This window comes from Erpetoichthys calabaricus, chromosome 5, assembly GCF_900747795.2.
Source record: "Erpetoichthys calabaricus chromosome 5, fErpCal1.3, whole genome shotgun sequence".
Taxonomy (NCBI): Eukaryota; Metazoa; Chordata; class Cladistia; order Polypteriformes; family Polypteridae; genus Erpetoichthys; species Erpetoichthys calabaricus.
Window position 1 is genome coordinate 156,091,724 of NC_041398.2, and position 19,832 is coordinate 156,111,555.

General features: G+C 40.5%; 1 protein-coding gene across 12 annotated transcripts in view; it reads left to right on the top strand.

Annotated features, from left to right (window-relative positions):
• The window catches only part of adgrl3.1 (adhesion G protein-coupled receptor L3.1), a 1,303,645-nt gene that overhangs the window by 1,091,455 nt on the left and 192,358 nt on the right, over window positions 1-19,832 (top strand). For all 12 annotated transcript variants that reach the window (XM_051927733.1, XM_028802158.2, XM_051927732.1 and 9 more), the window contains one exon: window positions 11,272-11,440. In XM_051927733.1, the coding sequence (XP_051783693.1) occupies window positions 11,272-11,440 (169 nt within the window). The remainder of the gene's footprint in view (window positions 1-11,271; window positions 11,441-19,832) is intronic.

Genomic DNA, 19,832 nt, shown 5'->3' on the forward strand with positions numbered 1-19,832 from the left:
TATATATATACACAGACACATATATATACATAAATATTTACATATATATATCTAGACATACAGTGGTGTGAAAAACTATTTGCCCCCTTCCTGATTTCTTATTCTTTTGCATGTTTGTCACACAAAATGTTTCTGATCATCAAACACATTTAACCATTAGTCAAATATAACACAAGTAAACACAAAATGCAGTTTTTAAATGATGGTTTTTATTATTTAGGGAGAAAAAAAATCCAAACCTACATGGCCCTGTGTGAAAAAGTAATTGCCCCCTTGTTAAAAAATAACCTAACTGTGGTGTATCACACCTGAGTTCAATTTCCGTAGCCACCCCCAGGCCTGATTACTGCCACACCTGTTTCAATCAAGAAATCACTTAAATAGGAGCTGCCTGACACAGAGAAGTAGACCAAAAGCACCTCAAAAGCTAGACATCATGCCAAGATCCAAAGAAATTCAGGAACAAATGAGAACAGAAGTAATTGAGATCTATCAGTCTGGTAAAGGTTATAAAGCCATTTCTAAAGCTTTGGGACTCCAGCGAACCACAGTGAGAGCCATTATCCACAAATGGCAAAAACATGGAACAGTGGTGAACCTTCCCAGGAGTGGCTGGCCGACCAAAATTACCCCAAGAGCGCAGAGACGACTCATCCGAGAGGTCACAAAAGACCCCAGGACAACGTCTAAAGAACTGCAGGCCTCACTTGCCTCAATTAAGGTCAGTGTTCATGACTCCACCATAAGAAAGAGACTGGGCAAAAACGGCCTGCATGGCAGATTTCCAAGACGCAAACCACTGTTAAGCAAAAAGAACATTAGGGCTCGTCTCAATTTTGCTAAGAAACATCTCAATGATTGCCAAGACTTTTGGGAAAATACCTTGTGGACTGATGAGACAAAAGTTGAACTTTTTGGAAGGCAAATGTCCCGTTACATCTGGCATAAAAGGAACACAGCATTTCAGAAAAAGAACATCATACCAACAGTAAAATATGGTGGTGGTAGTGTGATGGTCTGGGGTTGTTTTGCTGCTTCAGGACCTGGAAGGCTTGCTGTGATAGATGGAACCATGAATTCTACTGTCTACCAAAAAATCCTGAAGGAGAATGTCCGGCCATCTGTTCGTCAACTCAAGCTGAAGCAATCTTGGGTGCTGCAACAGGACAATGACCCAAAACACACCAGCAAATCCACCTCTGAATGGCTGAAGAAAAACAAAATGAAGACTTTGGAGTGGCCTAGTCAAAGTCCTGAACTGAATCCAATTGAGATGCTATGGCATGACCTTAAAAAGGCGGTTCATGCTAGAAAACCCTCAAATAAAGCTGAATTACAACAATTTTGCAAAGATGAGTGGGCCAAAATTCCTCCAGAGAGCTGTAAAAGTCTCATTGCAAGTTATCACAAACGCTTGATTGCAGTTATTGCTGCTAAGGGTGGCCCAACCAGTTATTAGGTTCAGGGGGCAATTACTTTTTCACACAGGGCCATGTAGGTTTGGGTTTTTTTTTTCTCCCTAAATAATAAAAACCACCATTTACAAACTGCATTTTGTGTTTACTTGTGTTATATTTGACTAATGGTTAAATGTGTTTGATGATCAGAAACATTTTGTGTGACAAACATGCAAAAGAATAAGAAATCAGGAAGGGGGCAAATAGTTTTTCACACCACTGTACATACATAGATAGATTGACACATATATATATATATACATATCTACATATATATATATGTAATTGTGTTGTCATTGTTATGAGTGTTGCTGTCATATATATATATATATATATATATATATATATATATATATATATATATATATATATATATAGCAAAATACCCGCGCTTCGCAGCGGAGAAGTAGTGTGTTAAAGAGGTTATGTAAACATATATATATACATATACATATATACATATATATACATATCTACATATACAGATATCTACATATAGCAAAATACCCGCGCTTAGCAGCAGAGAAGTAGTGGACATCTGTATGCATAGCCCTATTTGCCCGTTTTTGTTTTTTTTCTTTCTTCAGTAATATTTCAGTAAACCCGGAGCTTGTCAGTTCAAATGCTGGTACTGACACCACTGTGTGACCCTGAGGAAGTCACTTCACCTGCCTGTGCTGCAAAAAACAAAAGTAATGTAACGAATTGTACCTCAGATGTTGCAAGTTGCTGGAATAAAGGCATAAGTAAAATAGATAAATATGTATTATACACATAGGAACTATTCATTTATTTTCAGTTAAGTCATCTGCAGCAAACTTTTATAAATGAGGGTTTCTCATTTTTAGATAGTGCAAACTGTTTCTTCTTCATTGACGTTTTCTCTTGGAGAGGTTTTTTAATTTCATTGAAAATTAAAGCAGCAGCTGCCAAAATATGTAGCTTTCTTATTAATTTTTCAACATTGTGTAAAATAAATTTATAAAGTAACATAAAAGGTTTAAATACTGGTTATCCTTTTACACTAAAATATTACTAAAGAGATACAAAAAAAGTAAAATGGATATGTTCTTTTTCTTTAAGGAGATTAAATATTACTGAAGAAAAAAAAAAAAAATAAAACAGCCAAATGGGGCTATGCATACGAACTTAAAAGGTTTAAATAAAACAGAAATATATATTTTATTTTTACTTGCTTAACTTGTGGAGGGTGTATCCTGTAGCAAAGCCCTAACTTTTTTCGTGAATGCCCATTTCAGTCAATAAGTCTTAAAAAAAGGTGTAAAGATATTGACAATAAGCTAAGCAAACCCAGGAAGACATGGAATCGTTTAAATCAAGTATCATTACATCTTCCTTTCTTAAAGAGAAGTAAGGTAGTACTTATAAGCTTACATATTTATATATAGACATACATACATATATATATATATATATATATATCTATATCCGAAGCCGTGCAAGCACACTCTTGAGAATGCAACGTATAGTTGTACAGAAGAAAAGCAATCTTGCCTCAAATGAATGGCAACCTTTTGTAGGTCTATGAACTTAATTTAAACTTTAGGTTTACACGTTGCTTTCTTTCCGAAGTACCTGCACTCATGAATATGTCTGTATGTGTCAGTCGGTCAAATCCACGTGCTTCGCACCGGCGAAGTACCGCTTTTAAATTTTTATTAAGAAGAAAAGAAAACCTTTTTAAATTGAGGGAAAATATACTAATAACAGTTTGTTAAGGATCTGTTTTTTTGTGAAGCTGCCTTCACTCGAGTGATCACTTCGACCTGACTTGCTGGCCTACTATAAGCATTACCTGGTAGGTAACCACCCATACAATCAGATTGTGAATCAGACTACGAATGCCGTGAATGTAATTACCCCGATCTACATGTTGTCAAATAAACGAACCACACGCCGTGGCGCGGAATGTAATTACCCCGCTCTACATGTTGTCAAATAAACGAACCACACGCCGTGGCGCAATTTTAGGGGCTTTGCCTGTAGCGCTGACGTCCGAGGTTCGATTCCCGTAAGGGAGTGAAGTGAGTGGCTGGTTACCTACCAGGTAACGCTTATGGTTGGCCAGCAAGTGAGGTAACATCAGCCACGGTGCCTTCAGTTGTGAGAAGCAGATCATAGAATGATTGAAAATAGTTTACTGTCAAATAATGCAAAGAGTACGCGACACGTCTTTCCCCCTTATTCTTGGCTCATCACGCGTACACACTCACTGCACTCGCTTACGGTAATCGAACCTCGGATGTCAGCGCTAGAGGGGCTTCTCAGCGGTGAAGTATTGCTTTTAAATTTTAATTAAGAAGAAAAGAAAACCTTTTTAAATTAAGTCTTAAAAAGAGGTGTAAAGATATTGACAATAAGCTACGCAAACCCACCAAGAAATGCAATCGTTTAAATCAAGGCGCGAGTCGAAAAACACCATCCCATAATATTAGTTAACGATTAACACATTTCTATATGTATTGTAAGCATACAATACAACTGATAATATGTTGCACTTATTTATCTGGTGTACCGACATTTTTGCGCGTTTAACGTCTGAAATCTAACGTGGTTTGTGCCCTTCAGAATGAAAACAGTTTGCATTTACCTTTTTAGTAAAAGGCGAGCTTTTAAGCCTGAGAAATCACCCCGTAAATGCACACGTTTAATTGCACATGTGTTAATATGTATGCTTACACAGTATTAAAAGACAGTGAACAACGTCATTTACCTTTGTTCCCGCGTTTGATAAAAGGCGAGCTTTTAAGCCTGAGAAATCACCCCGTAAATGCACACGTTTAATTGCACATGTGTTAATATGTATGCTTACACAGTATTAAAAGACAGTGAACAACGTCATTTACCTTTGTTCCCGCGTTTGATAAAAGGCGAGCTTTTAAGCCTGAGAAATCACCCCGTAAATGCACACGTTTAATTGCACATGTGTTAATATGTATGCTTACACAGTATTGAAAGACACTCAAAAATTAATGTCATTTACCTTCGTTCCCGCGTTTGACTCGTGCTGTAAATCTCTTCCTTGTTTTTAGTTCACGTGATTACGTAGGAGGCGTGATGACGCGATACGTGACTCCGCCTCCTCCATTAGAGTATATGGACAAAAAACAGGTTCCAGTTATGACCATTACGCGTAGAATTTCGAAATGAAACCTGCCTCACTTTTGCAAGTAAGCTGTAAGGAATGAGCCTGCCAAATTTCAGCCTTCCACCTACACGGGAAGTTCGAGAATTAGTGATGAGTCAGTCAGTCAGTCAGTCAGTCAGTCAGTCAGTGAGGGCTTTGCCTTTTATTAATATGTATAGATATATATATATATATATATATATATATATATATATATATATATATATATATATATATATATATATATATACAGTAATCCCTCGCTATATCGTGCTTCGCCTTTCATGGCTTCACTCCATCGCGGATTTTATATGTAAGCATATTTAAATATATATCGCAGATTTTTTGCTGGTTCGCGGATTTCTGCGGACAATGGATCTTTTAATTTCTGGTACATGCTTCCTCAGTTGGTTTGCCCAGTTGATTTCATACAAGGGACGCTATTGGCAGATGGCTGAGAAGCTACCCAACTTACTTTTCTCTCTCTCTCTCTTGCGCTGACTTTCTCTGATCCTGATGTAGGGGGATTGAGCAGGGGGGCTGTTCGCACACCTAGACGATACGGACGCTCATCTAAAAATGCTGAAAGATTATCTTCACGTTGCTACCTTCTGTGCAGCTGCTTCCTGAAGCGACATGCTGCACGGTGCTTTGCATACTTAAAAGCTCGAAGGGCACGTATTGATTTTTGCTTGTTTGTTTTTCTCTGTCTCTCTCTCTCTCTCTCTCTCTGCTCCTGACGGAGGGGGTGTGAGCTGCCGCCTTCAACAGCTTTGTGCCGCGGTGCTTCGCATACTTAAAAGCCAAACAGCCCTATTGATTTGTTTGCTTTTCTCTATCTCTCTGACATTATCTGCTCCTGACGCGCACTCCTTTGAAGAGGAAGATATGTTTGCATTCTTTTAATTGTGAGACGGAACTGTTATCTCTGTCTTGTCATGGAGCACAGTTTAAACTTTTGAAAAAGAGACAAATGTTTGTTTGCAGTGTTTGAATAACGTTCCTGTCTCTCTACAACCTCCTGTGTTTCTGCGCAAATCTGTGACTCAAGCATGACAATATAAAAATAACCATATAAACATATGGTTTCTACTTCGCTGATTTTCTTATTTCGCGGGTGGCTCTGGAACGCAACCCCCGTGATGGAGGAGGGATTACTGTATATATATATATATTTGCAGCTGGAGATCCACAAAGGAAGAAAAAATTAATCACGTATCATAAAGTAGTTTTTATTCCTGAGCTTTCAACCCCTGCCAGGGGTCTTCATCAGAGGATAATGCTTAGACTTACAAGAATCAAAGGCAATATATAGCAAAACATTACGTGGAGGGGGTGGGATGGCTAAGTCAGTGCGATGGGGGGGGGGGGTATTGGTGTACAGTTTATTTATTATGAACATGTTCTTCTTAAGTTTGCATATGCTGGATTTATGTCCAAGTGTCTGTTGATGGCGTTCTCATTTGATAGCCAAGATTCGGCCAGCTCTCTGGCACTTTTAGTACTGGCCTTAAATTTTACTTGTACATTGTCCCAGTTAAATGTATGTCCTGTTGATTTAGTATGCGTGTAGATCAATGAAAGTGAGTCCTTTCTTCTGACGGCGTTGCGATGTTCCTGTATACGTGTTGCGATTCTTTTTGAAGTTTGTCCTATGTATACCGCTGAGCAAGAACTGCATGGAATGCTATAAACTGTGTTTCATGTTTCTGCTATCGATTTCTTGTTTTTAGCATTAAACAGGACCGTGCGCAGATTGTTCGTGGGTTTCTGTGCTATTCTGACGCCTGACTTGGCCAGGATGCCCGCTGTACCTTCAGACACCTTGTGGTGATAAGGGAGTGAGTGCCAGGTGGGGTGGGGGTTCTGATTCAATTCAATTGTTTGCTGAGTTTTTTGGTGTCTTCTGTGTAAGCTCCAATTAATGAATGTTTTTGAGTATCCGTTTGAAGTGAAAAGATGGAAGAGATAGCGTCTCTCATTCATTTTTGTTTCCTTTGTATTACAATGGGTGTGGACTCTTCTGAATAGAGTTTTAACACAGCTCTGTTTATGAGATACCAGGTGGATGCTGGTGAAGTGTAATATCTTGTCTGTGTAGCATTCTTTACGGTAAACACTTGTGGTCAGGGTGTGTCATTATTTCTTTTCATTTTTATGCAAATCGTTTCACAGACCTTCTCTTCCATATATATATATATATATATATATATATATATATATATATATATATATATATATATATATATATATATATATATATTAAAAATATCAGTAGTCCTAGCACTGACCCATGAGGAACACCACTCTTATCATCAGCCAATTCTGATAGGATTCATTGCACAATAACCCTCTGCTTTCTGTGTCTGAGCCAATTCTGCACCCATATACAAATGACACCCTGAACTCCCACTTCTTTTAGTTTGATGCCCAATCTCTCATGTGGCACCTTATCAAATGCTTTCTGAAAGTCAATATTAATAATATCATATGCTCCACTTTGATCATATCCTTTTGTTACCTCCTCATAGAATTCCAACATGTTAGTAAAACACAACTTCCCTCTTCTAAACCCATGCTGACTGTTCAGAAAAACTCCTGTTCTTGCCAAGTGTTGCTCAGTCTTATCCTTAATAATTCTTTCCATTAATTTTCCTGCAATGCATGTTAAGCTTACTGGCCAATAGTTACCTGGATCTGCCCTGTCACTCTTTTATATAATGGGATGATATTTGCCATTTTCCAGTCCTTCAGAATCTCTCTAGTTCGCAGTGACTTATCAAGAATATGTGTCAAGGGTTTATATACTGTATGTACTCACAAGCCTCCTTAAGAACTTGAGGGTAAATATTATCTGGTCCTGGTGATTTGTTTGATTTCAACCTATTTAATCTGAGCAGTACTTCTCCCTCTACAATTTTCAAAACCCTCAGTACCTCCCACTTTGAGCTACTTTTTGTATGAAAATGTGCTATATAAATAAATGTTGTTGTTGTTGTTGTTGTTTACCTCTGGTAGGTTATCCACTTTCTCACTTGCGAAGACCTCAGAAAAATGCAAGTTTAGGACATATGGTATTTGTCTGTCAGTATCTTTTAATTCCCCTTTACTATTTCTGATGCACTTCACCTCCTCCTTGACTGTTTTTTTACTACTAGAATACTGAAAGAATCTCTTGGGGTCTTCTTTCACCTAATCTGCTATATTCCTCTCCAACTGCCTTTTAGCCACCCTGGTATTCTTCTTAAGGGTTGCCCCCATGTTCTCATATGCTCTACGATTCACTTTGCAGTCATTAGTTGTATATGCCTTATAAAGCAGTTTTTTCCTTTGCAGCTTTTTTTTAATCTTTATTAATCCACTGTGGAGTTTTTTTTTCTTAATTTCCTATCTATTCCATATTTAGGCATGTATCTGTCCTGCATTACATGTAAAACATTTTTAAACCTGTTTCACTGCTCCTCGATTATTTCCACACTGAAAAGCGTATCCCAAGTCTATCCTCCTTAGACTTTGTGGCATCTGCTCAAAAGTTGCCCTACCAAAGTTCAACTTAAAATTTTGGTATTTGCATCTGCACTCTTACAAAATACTGAGAATTGTATTATATTATGGTCACTTGACCCTAGTGGTTTAATTACCTCTACACCCTCAATTCTTTTTTGATCATTATAAAATACTAAATCCAGTAAAACTTCACCCCATGTTGGTGCTTTAACATACTGTGTTAAAAAAACAGTCATTGATTACTTCTAAAAACTCCTGCTCTTGTGTTAATATTTGGATAATTAAAGTTCCCCATGACTATAATATCTCCCTGTAAACTTGCCTTTTTGGTATTACTAAAAAGATGTGTGTTGAAATTACTGTCTGAATTGGGTGGTCTATAACAACAAATAAGACCTTTTTCCCTAATGTTTTCCTGGCAAAGCCACGTGTCTTCATTTAGATGGGGATCATTGTCCAACTGAAGAGGACTTACAGTACATTTAAATTTTGTTTTACATAAACAGCAACCCCACCTCCTTTTCTGTTCTGTCTCTCCTTACCTAAAATGGTGTATCCCTCTATGTTACACTCATCCTCATCTTTGTTATTTAGCCAGGTTTCCGTTACTGCAATAATATCATAATTATGCTCTGTTACATACAGCTCCAACTCACTTACCTTATTTTTGATACTTCTAGTATTAAGGCAAGCTATTTGTAATGTGTTACTCCTTCTACATTTATATGTTGTGTTAGAATTTACATTACTACACATTTTTAATTCTACACCATTTTTTTGTTCCTCCATGTATAGATCTAAACCTGGCATGTCCTAAACTCCCTGCCCCCCAATTCCCTAGTTTAAACAATCCTCAACTAGCCTACTGATATGCCTCCTCAATAGTAACGACAGAACAGGTCTCATCTGTTCCAAAAGGAGTTCCAATGCCCCATAAACCTATGCCCTTCTACCCTGCACCAAGATTTGAGCCACGTGTTTAGCCTTCTGATCTCCTCAATCTTACCTGTACTGGCGCATCATTCTTAAAATTAAATGATTTAACTTAAATGGTATCACTAAGAACTTCTACAGTTATTTTACACCATCTGTCCCCTTAAGCTCCCGTACTGTTCTTCCTGTCAGCTGCCTGCCGTTTGTCCTTCTATGAGGTTAACTTTACTTATCTCTGTCTGTTCTCCTAAATTTGCGCTCCTTTTATTCCTTACATAAAAGTTCTCCACTAGCAATGCTTCTGTTCCCCCATATTAATGAACCCTTACGCTGTCTCCTACTTAACTGTTCTTTCTCTGGACCACTTGGAACTGTTCAATCTTAAGTAAACAATTAAATAAAACTTTACTATCTTATCTGCTCCTACTGTCCCTTGTGCCTGATGGGGGGGGGGGGGGGGGGGGGGTCTTAATGCTGGTCACTTACATACCTTCCTCTTTATTGCTTTGAAGTCAGTTGCAGCCTTTTTTTTCTTTTAAACTAAGGAATTGCTGTTACAACTGGGTTATTCGCTTACAGATGCAGATATCAATTACTGCTGCTTTTAATACTGCCTCCTCGATGCTAGTTCAAATACACATAACAAGAACAAGTACATATACAAATAACTTTTCCAAGCACACATCCAAATACCAAGCTGCTTTTCCTTTTGTGCAGGTGAAAAAAAAGAAAAAAAAAAAAACCCTTCTAAAGGGAAAAAAGCTTTTTAAAAGCAAAGTGTATTTTTAATTAACTATCACCCCAGAGAAAACACCAAAAACTCTCAGTATAATCTTGTGTTTGCAAAGTTCACGTTCAGCATGTCTCAAACAACGTCAAGTTAGGGCACTACAGCCATGTGGTATGATTCCCAGAGGTTTGCAGAATCCTTATTGTTGAGGACCCAGATAATATTGTAACAAGACAAAGGAATGGTGGAGAGTGACCCTATAAAGGACAGTTTGGCTCTTCAGATACGATTTTGCTGTGATGCTCAGATAAGTGGTGACAGATGCTCCTAGATGCTTTGTCCACTTATACATACTGCCCAGGTCTGCCTCACCCCACTCACCCAGGGTCCGATGCCATCCGTATGCTACACCATGCCCCCAGCTCTCTTTCAGACGACCCAAGCTCAGGGTCTAAATTTAAGGCTCACCGATGGACTCTAGCAGCTGGGAGACACATCCAAAATGTTCTCTAATTGCAGTTTGTGCACACTCCTCTGTCTGCTTCTCAAAGGGCTGCTTTATAGACAACTTCTCTAGGTACTACCACACCTTCAGGCAATCCTTAACCACATTAGGCATGTGTCTGTCTTATGTCCAGACACTGAGGTCATTATACTATTTTTAAAAACTGTGTTCCATGAAACAAAACCTGATGCCATTCCACCATTATTGATAAATCAAGGTATAAAGCTTTACAGGGATATTAATATAAATTTACAATCTGTAATTTGGGAATAAATTGTGACAAAAAAGAAAAAGTGGTTGATTGTAGATAGCTGCTGATTGAATCAATCCAAGCAGAAAAAGAAAGAAGAAGAAGTGTTTTCTTTAAGCTGTTCATGAAGTTTAGACTTCTGGACATGAGCAACTATCTGCCAGTCTTGCCACTAGATGCTGGATTTCCTAATTATGAGACCAAGAGTAATAAAACACTGAAGGCTGCTGTTAGTTCTAGAATATACTTACTTTTTATCTATCACAGCTCATGCAAATACAGTAAACACATTATAAAATATCCTGTCTATACAATCTTGGTATCAATTTCCCAAAAAAAGAATATAAAATGACTGTGAAAATCAGTAACAATGACAGGGCTGTATACAGCAATGAGCCTACAGATGTAGTTTAGTGGCAAAAACCTAACTGTGATTGATTTGGTAAAGAGTTAATGATGGTCAAAGTGGTTATGCATAAATGAAAATTTAATACAGTATTTGCTTAATTTTTCAATGCTTTCTGATCATTTATTTCACCTTTTAGAAGTTTATTAGTATGTTTATGCCCTGTTGTATATACTTCCCCAAATTAATTAAAAATAGTCATCTCACAAGCAAAAAATCAACCCCTTATATAGTAAAGAAATGTAAACACTGTTCAGAAATTTCTAATAGATGCATTCATTTTTTAAAACTACTTTAATTTTGGATATCGCAAATGTTATTTTTCTCCTCTACAGATCATGGGTTATTGGAGCTATAGCACTTCTCTGTCTCTTGGGATTAACGTGGGCTTTTGGACTAATGTACATCAATGAAAATACTGTTATCATGGCTTATCTCTTTACCATATTCAACTCTCTACAAGGAATGTTCATTTTTATATTCCACTGTGTCCTGCAAAAGAAGGTAAGTCTGAATGAGTGTTTTTTGTTTGAATTTGCAGTTTTGAACTTCAGCATTTCAGCATTAAATATGCTGTTGTTTTTATTACACACATAAAATATAAAAATATCCATATATTTATATATGGCGGCATGGTGGCGCAGTGGGTAGCGCTGCTGCCTCGCAGTTGGGACACCTGGGGACCTGGGTTCGATTCCTGGGTCCTCCCTGCGTGGAGTTTGCATGTTCTCCCCGTGTCTGTGTGGGTTTCCTCCGGGCGCTCTGGTTTCCTCCCACTTTCCAAAGACATGCAGGTTAGGTGGATTGGCGATTCTAAATTGGCCTTAGTGTGTGCTTGGTGTGTGGGTGTGTTTGTGTGTGTCCTGTGGTGGGATGGCACCCTGCCTGGGATTGGTTCCTGCCTTGTGCCCTGTGTTGGCTGGGATTGGCTCCAGCAGACCCCCGTGACCCTGTGTTAGGATTCAGCGGGTTGGAAAATGGATGGATGGATATTTATATATTCCCTGGCATCTTCAAAAGTAAACTCTATCTAGATGACCTAGCATATCAACTCAAAGACTATTCAAATTGCAGAAGTCTTTTTGTTCATAAATAGGTTCCCATAACATAATTTATGTACCCACAAGCATAGATTCTGCATTTGCGTGCAACACCAATAGCTTAACTAATGCCCTTATTTAATTCAATTTAAATTAATTTATTTTTGTATATTTTTCTTGACTGAATGCAAGCTCACATCACTGTAACAAGTTTACAATGACACTTCCAAACTTTACAAATGACATGATGTACACAAATAAAAACAGATTGGCATAAACACATTAAAATGTGTGATATGCCCCACTGCTGTCTTAACCATTTTGGTCTGGTAAATCAAAACTGTATTCTGAAAAATGTACATATAAAAGCAATAGGGCGGCACGGTGGCACAGTGGTAGCGCTGCTGCCTCGCAGTTAGGAGACCCGGGTTCGCTTCCTGGGTCCTCCCTGCGTGGATTTTGCATGTTCTCCCCATGTCTGCATGGGTTTCCTCCGGGCGCTCCGGTTTCCTCCCACAGTCCAAAGACATGCAGGTTAGGTGCATTGGTGATTCTAAATTGGCCCTAGTGTGTGCTTGGTATGTTTGTGTGTATCCTGCAGTGGGTTGGCACCCTGCCCGGGATTGGTTCCTGCCTTGTGCCCTGTGTTGGCTGGGATTGGCTCCAGCAGACCCCCGTGACCCTGTGTTCGGATTCTGCGGGTTGGAAAATGGATGGATGTTTTTTCTCTTTTTCCCATAACTGTTTGAACACACTGTATGTATTTGTATATACAGTGGATTCAGAATGTATTCGGATCCCTTAATGCTTGGTTTTATTCTTTTTACAAGTAAGCAAACAAGTAAGCACTCACTCATACATATGCCAACATACATGTACAGTATATACAGTATAAATCTAACCTGGTCCATATGAATGGCTTTCTATATATCTGAAATGACATATATAAATCACAAAATGATCTTTAAAACTAAAACAAACAATAGTATACAAAAAACAAAACAGTATAACAACAATAAATTAGTAGCCAAGCAATTAAAAGGAAAGAAAAATAAATAATTAGTATGTTAACTGCTTGAAGAAAAACATTTATTTATTTATTTAAACATCTTACCAAATGACCAGGGGCCTCATGTATAAACGGTGCGCACGCACAGAAATGTTGTGTACGAACGTTTCCACGCTCAAATCGCGATGTATAAAACCTAAACTTGGCGTAAAGCCACGCACATTTCCACGGTACCTCATACCCTGGCGTACGCAATTTCTCCTCTCGGTTTTGCAGACTGGCGGCACCCAGCGTCAAAAGCAGTGCTCTGCTCCTGTGTGGTTACCTTTTCTTTCTTAGACCCACATTCCTGACGCGGCTTTATAAATACACTGAAACTAACTGCATAGTTTATTACTGTAATGCATCTGATTGTAATTAACCTGTAGCAATATAATGGTCCAGGGAATAGCCATAGTATTCCAAATACCATAACTGCTTTAGCGTTGTCACTCTCACTCCATCTTCTTCTTCTTTCAGCTGGTCCCGTTAAGGGTTGCCACAGCGGATCATCTTTTTCCATATTACTCTCACTGCACCACTCGGAGTATTTATATCACTGTATCTGAGTGGGGAATCACAGCAGCAGCTGATCGGAAAGAAAATTATCAAGCATCAAGCAAATGCTTCAAAGCCTTTCCTGTACGGACCTTGCGGTTCACAAACAGTTTCATCCCAAGAACTATAAACGCACTCAATCAAGTGCTCCTTGTAGAATTGTTTGTACTTATAAATACAATTACCTCACTGTAAACTTGCACTACAGTTATAATATTGCACAACCTGCACCACTTTATAAAGCGCGCATGATGACAATATCATTTTTAAGATGAAATGCAGAAAAATATGTTGATCATATTATACAGATAAAACTTTAACTTCATTTAAATAATCTGTATTGTTAATAATTAAACATGTGAGGACACAGTGCCACAGCGCTAGCTAGTTCACAGATTGCTCCTGCCTTGCGCTGTATTCTTGCTGGTGCTGACGCAACACTGGAAAGATAGATGGATAGAATAATTAAACATGTACTATGAAGACATTTCAATGTTCCTTAAAAGTTTTGAAGAATCGCCGTTCTAAGCTTACAGATGGCTTAACGTCTATTACAGAGCTGATTGTGTGGCGATTGGGTATTTGGATAAAGAAAAGTAAGGACAGGAATTGGAGGTTAGTACGTTTGAAAGAGACAATACTTCTGTAATAAATTATTTCATTGAAGGTCGCGCATGGCGCAGCAAGCCTCTTGCGTGAGATATGAACAATCACTGCGCCACCGTGTTCCCATGTTTAATAACATGCTTTCATTCCTATCCATCCATCCATTTTCCAACCCGCTGAATCCGAACACAGGGTCATGGGGGTCTGCTGGAGCCAATCCCATCCAGCACAGGGCACAAGGCAGGAACCAATCCCGGGCAGGGTGCCAACCCACCACAGGACACACACTGACACACCAAGCACACACTAGGGCCAATTTAGAATCGCCAATCCACCTAACCTGCATGTCTTTGGACTGTGGGAGGAAACTGGAGCGCCCGGAGGAAACCCACACAGACACGGGGAGAACATGCAAACTCCATGCAGGGAGGACCCGGGAAGCAAAAACAGGTCCCCAGGTCTCCCAACTTCGAGGCAGCAGCGCTACCCACTGCGCCACCGTGCTGCCTGCTTTCATTCCTATCATCATGAAAAAGATATCACGTATACATCTCAGTATTTTAATTATTCAGAGAGCTGTAATATCATGAATGTAATGGATTCTGTGTCCTGTTGGAGAAAGAGAAAGAACGGAAGCACGTAGCGATCCACACACATAGAGCATATAGAAGATCAAATACAGAACAAAGCATTTAACGTGCTACTTTAGTTATGATGGGATTTGAAAAACTAGTAAAATAAACGATTTTAAGATGAAGTTTATAATGTTCTACTTTAATAACAAAATAAACTACGTGATTAAAGTGGAAATTTCGAGATTAAAGTTGACATTTCATGCTTTTTTCTCCACTGTGTGCCTGTTTTTTTTCTCTGTACCCTAATAAGCTTTCATATGACACTCAGACGGTGGGCTACGACTCACCTTTTCACGGCGACTTTGATATGTGACAACTTCTTTTTTATTTGGGGCACTGTGCGACTTTGTGAACTTGAGCTTTCGAGTTTCTCCGACACTATGTCACTCGATCAACTTCCTTTTGTTGATTATACCATTTTTTAAACCAACAAATAGTATGTTTTTCCTTTGCCTCCACTTGGTATTCGCTGAAATTCTTATATTTTCCCCCGTGCTTTTCCCATTGTCTTTTCACAGAATGTTTATTTATTTTGATTTGCATATTCAAAGAGCCGTAATTCTGGGAGGAGTGGGGGCGGGACAGAAAACGCGTGCACGTACGTTACTTTTCACGCTGATCGGGATTTATGTAGCAGAAGAACGTGGAAGTTTGCGTATGTACAGATTCTTGCATCTGGATTTTTCTGTGCGTACGCACATTCCCGCTTTTGTGCTTACACCATGTTATAGTGTGAGTTCTACGCACGGCATTATACATGAGGGCCCAGGTAACAGACTATCTCCCCTCTGCTATCTTCTGGTCTTATACTAGCCCTTAATTGGAATTAAGCAAGACTAATTGCTAACAATCAGTCCCACCTGTTACATTCTGATCATTCAGTATTACTGATTACCATTCAGAAGAATCTGCATAACTCCAGTTTTGACTCCACACAAAGAATTGTCCTTTCAGTACACAAAATCTTATTGTTTCCTGACGTAGATCTTCCTTAAAGTAAACGCTGCCAATAAAACAAATTACCATGTGGTTTTCAATCAAAATCAAACTAATGTGTCATGAGGTGAAAAAAGAACATATATTAGCCATAATCAACAATTTCTGACAAGTCTACTTTTAAGAAGATTCTGCCATGAGAGGGACAGAGGGAGAGAAAAACATGGGCAGAATGATCTGGGGCAGGACAGTAGGGTGAGGAGGCAGGGATCTTTGTGATTGTTTTAAATAATGAAATAAAAGAAAAATATATTAGAATAGAGGTCCCAAAACCAAGATGGTATTGTGTTTCCTTGTTGGATATTTTACTAGTATATCTATTGGTAAAGACAGTCACATACAAGAAGCTCCATTTTATCTAACTGTAACGTTTTTATTTCTCAGCATGACTATACAGATGTTTTACACGCTGCATACAGCGATTCACATCTGCGACAAACATGCTTCTTCTTATGGGGTGGGTTTGAGGATACAACTGTAAGGGAACTCTGGAGAGAGCAACATACAATTGTCCGTGACGGAAAACTGGAGGACCGCCGCCGCGCCCCCACCTCCCAGAGTGAGGGACGGGGCTGGACGGCGGGCACGTGTGGAGGGCGGAACGGGGTGTGAGGGGAAGGACGCCCAGTGAGGACGATGTATTGATGGGTGAACAGTCATCTCTTAGTCATCGTTCAGTACGTACTGCCTGCTCATGTGCCCGCCCCCAACTCCTCACCTGAATTGCTTTCGTCTGTGTACAGTCCACATGCACCTGTGAGTCACGTTGACTATTCATTTTCCAAACACTGCCTCAGTCAGTCTCGCATCTGCTACAGTCCACATGCACCTCTGAGCCACGTTGACTTTTCATTGTTCTTTTTGTCCGGGCTGGGTGAGGTTTCCCGTGTTGAGTCTAATTAAGCCAAAGGCTCCACACCTGGTGGTGCCCTTCTGTCAATTCCTTTAAGTTTCAGTTTTGCAACCATACTCCCCCCGGCGGATCATGGGAATAACGCCGCCGGATCGCCACTCGGCATCGTTTATGGTCAGAACTACGACGGTATGTGATCGTCTTCAAACCTACGACTTGCGTTCTTGATTAATGAAAACATTCTTGGCAAATACTTTCGCTCTCGCGTGAATTGTTGGTGGATGGGGCTCTGTCGTGCATGTGCCATGGAGACGAAAGCGACTTTCGCGGTGTTTGTTGCCTGGAGAGCGAGGGTGGACACGGGCTGGGGAATAAAGAGTATTGTGTAGACAAACATTTTCCGTGTTTCTGCAGGACCATCTAACAAGAAGCATGTTTGTCGTGGATGCGACTTGCTGTATGTAGCGTGTAAAACAGTTTGCGATGGTGGACGCGGTCGTGCGTCGTAACCGAAAAGTCAGAGTGGCTCAGAGGTGCATGTGGACTGTAGCAGAGACGAACACGAATGACGCCATGTTTTGTGAGTTGTCACATCTGAGTTGGTGGGCGTGGCTCTGTGAGTTGTCGGACACTGTGTTTTGTGAGTTGTCGCGTCCGAGTTGGTGGGCTTGGCTCTGTGAGTTGTCGTCCTATCCCATTTGGTGGGCGGGGTTCTGTCTTGCGTGCGTCTTGCTTGCCATGGACTTAGTGAATTATATGTATAGATATATATTGTCACAGGAGGCTGGGGGCAATACCCAGCCAGGATGCGCAGGAGGACCGGAGGAGGACTTACGCTTTGGCTTTGGGGACCATGGGAACAGAGCTTTGAAGCTCAGCCCTATAGGGGCTCGTGGTCACCGCCAGGGGGCTCTCCAAGCCCTATGGAGCCCTGGCCCTCAGCACTTCCGCCACACCCGGAAGTGCTGGGGGGGAAGAAGACCAGGGACACCCAGAGTGCTTCCAGGTGCACAGCCGGTACTTCCGGCACACTGGGGAGTGCCGGCGGAAGCTAATCTGGAGGCACCTGGAGCACATCTGGGTGTGTATAAAAGGGGCCGCCTCCCTCCATTCGATGGCTGGAGTCGGGTGGAAGAGGACGGTGCTCGGAGGAGAGGAATGGAGGCGGACCAGAGAAGGAGAGAAGAGGCATTGTGAGGCCTGGATTTTGGGGTGATTGGTGCCGCGACACTGGGTTGTGTGTGTGTTTCATTTGTAAAAATAGTGTAAATAAACGTGTTGTGGTGCTGAAATCATGTCTACCTGTCTGTGTTCGGGCTGTTCCCCACAATATATAACTGCTCAAAAAAAATGAAAGGAACACCTTGACAACGCATCAGATCTCAATGGGAAAAAAATCATGCTGGATATCTATACTGATATGGACTGGGCAAGGTGTTAGGAATGAAAGGATGCTACATCGTTTGATGGAAATGAAAGTTATCAACCAACAGAGAGCTGAATTCAAAGAAAATGATGCTGCAGGCTAGTCCATTTTGCTGAAATTTCATTGCAGCTACTCAGAATCATACTAAGTAGTTTGTATGGCCCCCACGTGTTTGTATGAATGCCTGACAGCGTCGGGGCATGCTCCTAATGAGACAATGGATGATGTCCTGAGGAATCTCCTCTCCTGGTGGCTTCGGATGAACCGAAACATAATGTCCCAGAGGTGTTCAATTGAATTTAGGTCAGGCGAGCGTGGGGGCCAGTCAATGGTATCAATTCCTTCATCCTCCAGGAACTGCTTGCATACTCTCGCCATATGAGGCCGGGCACTAGGAGGAACCCAGGACCCACTGTACCAGCATAGGGTATGACAATTGGTCCAAGGATTTCACCCTGATACCAAATGGCAGTCAAGGTGCTGTTTTCTAGCCTGTAGAGGTCTGTGTGTCCCTCCATGGATATGCCTCCCCAGACCATCACTGGCCCACCACCAAACTGGTCATGCTGAATGATGTTACTGTTAGCATAACGTTTTCCACAGCTTCTCCAGGCCCTTTCACAAGTGGCACATGTGTTCAGGGTGAATCTGCTCACATCTGTGAAAAGTACAGGGCGCCAGTGGTGAACCTGCCAATTCTGGTATTCTATGTCAAATGCCAATTGAGCTTCACAGTGCCGGGGATTGAGCACAGGTCCCACTAGAGGATGTTGGGCCCTCAGGCTACCCTCATGATTTCTGTTTCTGATTGTTTGGTCAGAGACATTCACACCAGTGGCCTGCTGGAGGTCATTTTGTAGGGCCCTGGCAGTGCTCATCCTGTTCCTCCTTGCCCAAAGGAGTAGATACCAGTCCTGCTGATGGGTTAAGGACCTTCTATGGCCCTGTCCAGATTTCCTAGAGTAACTGTCATTCTCCTGGAATCTCCTCCATGCCCTTGAGGCTGTGCTGGGAGACACAGCAAACCTTCTGGCAATGGCACATATTGATGTGCCATCCTGGAGAAGCTAGACTACCTGTGCAACCGCTGTAGGATCCAGGTATCGCCTCATGCTACCAGTAGTGACACTGACTGTAGCCAAATGCAAAACTAGTGAAAAAACAGTCAGAAAAGATGAGGATGAGAAAATCTCAGTGGCCTCCACCTGTTAAACCATTCCTGTTTTGGTAGTCATCTCATTGTTTCCCCGCTAGTGCACCTGTTGTTAATTTCATTAACACCAAAGTAGCTGAAACTGATTAACAACCCCCTCTGCTACTTATCTGACCAGATCAATGTCAAAGATGTTTCATTGACTTGATGCTATACTCTGATTAAAAAGTGTTCCTAATTTATTTTGAAAGTATATATATCTATTGTTTGTAAATAAAACAGAAGAACACAGATAAAAGTTGGGGGTAGTCACCTCATATACTTGAAGATTCTGGTGGATTAAAGGCAAAAAAACAACAATATGTCTTTACAGACATGAGTTCAAAACAAAAAGATGATGGTTTTTATAGTCGGTTAGAAGAAGTGATATCACTGGGACCAGAACTGAAAGTTATGTTATTGGGGCTGGAACTGGACATGATGTTGACGGGCCCAGTCCAGATTTTGTGCTAGTGGTCTGAAGGAGAAAGAGAGAAAGGGTTAGTGCACACTGCCAATTCCTAGTTTGGCATGGAATTACC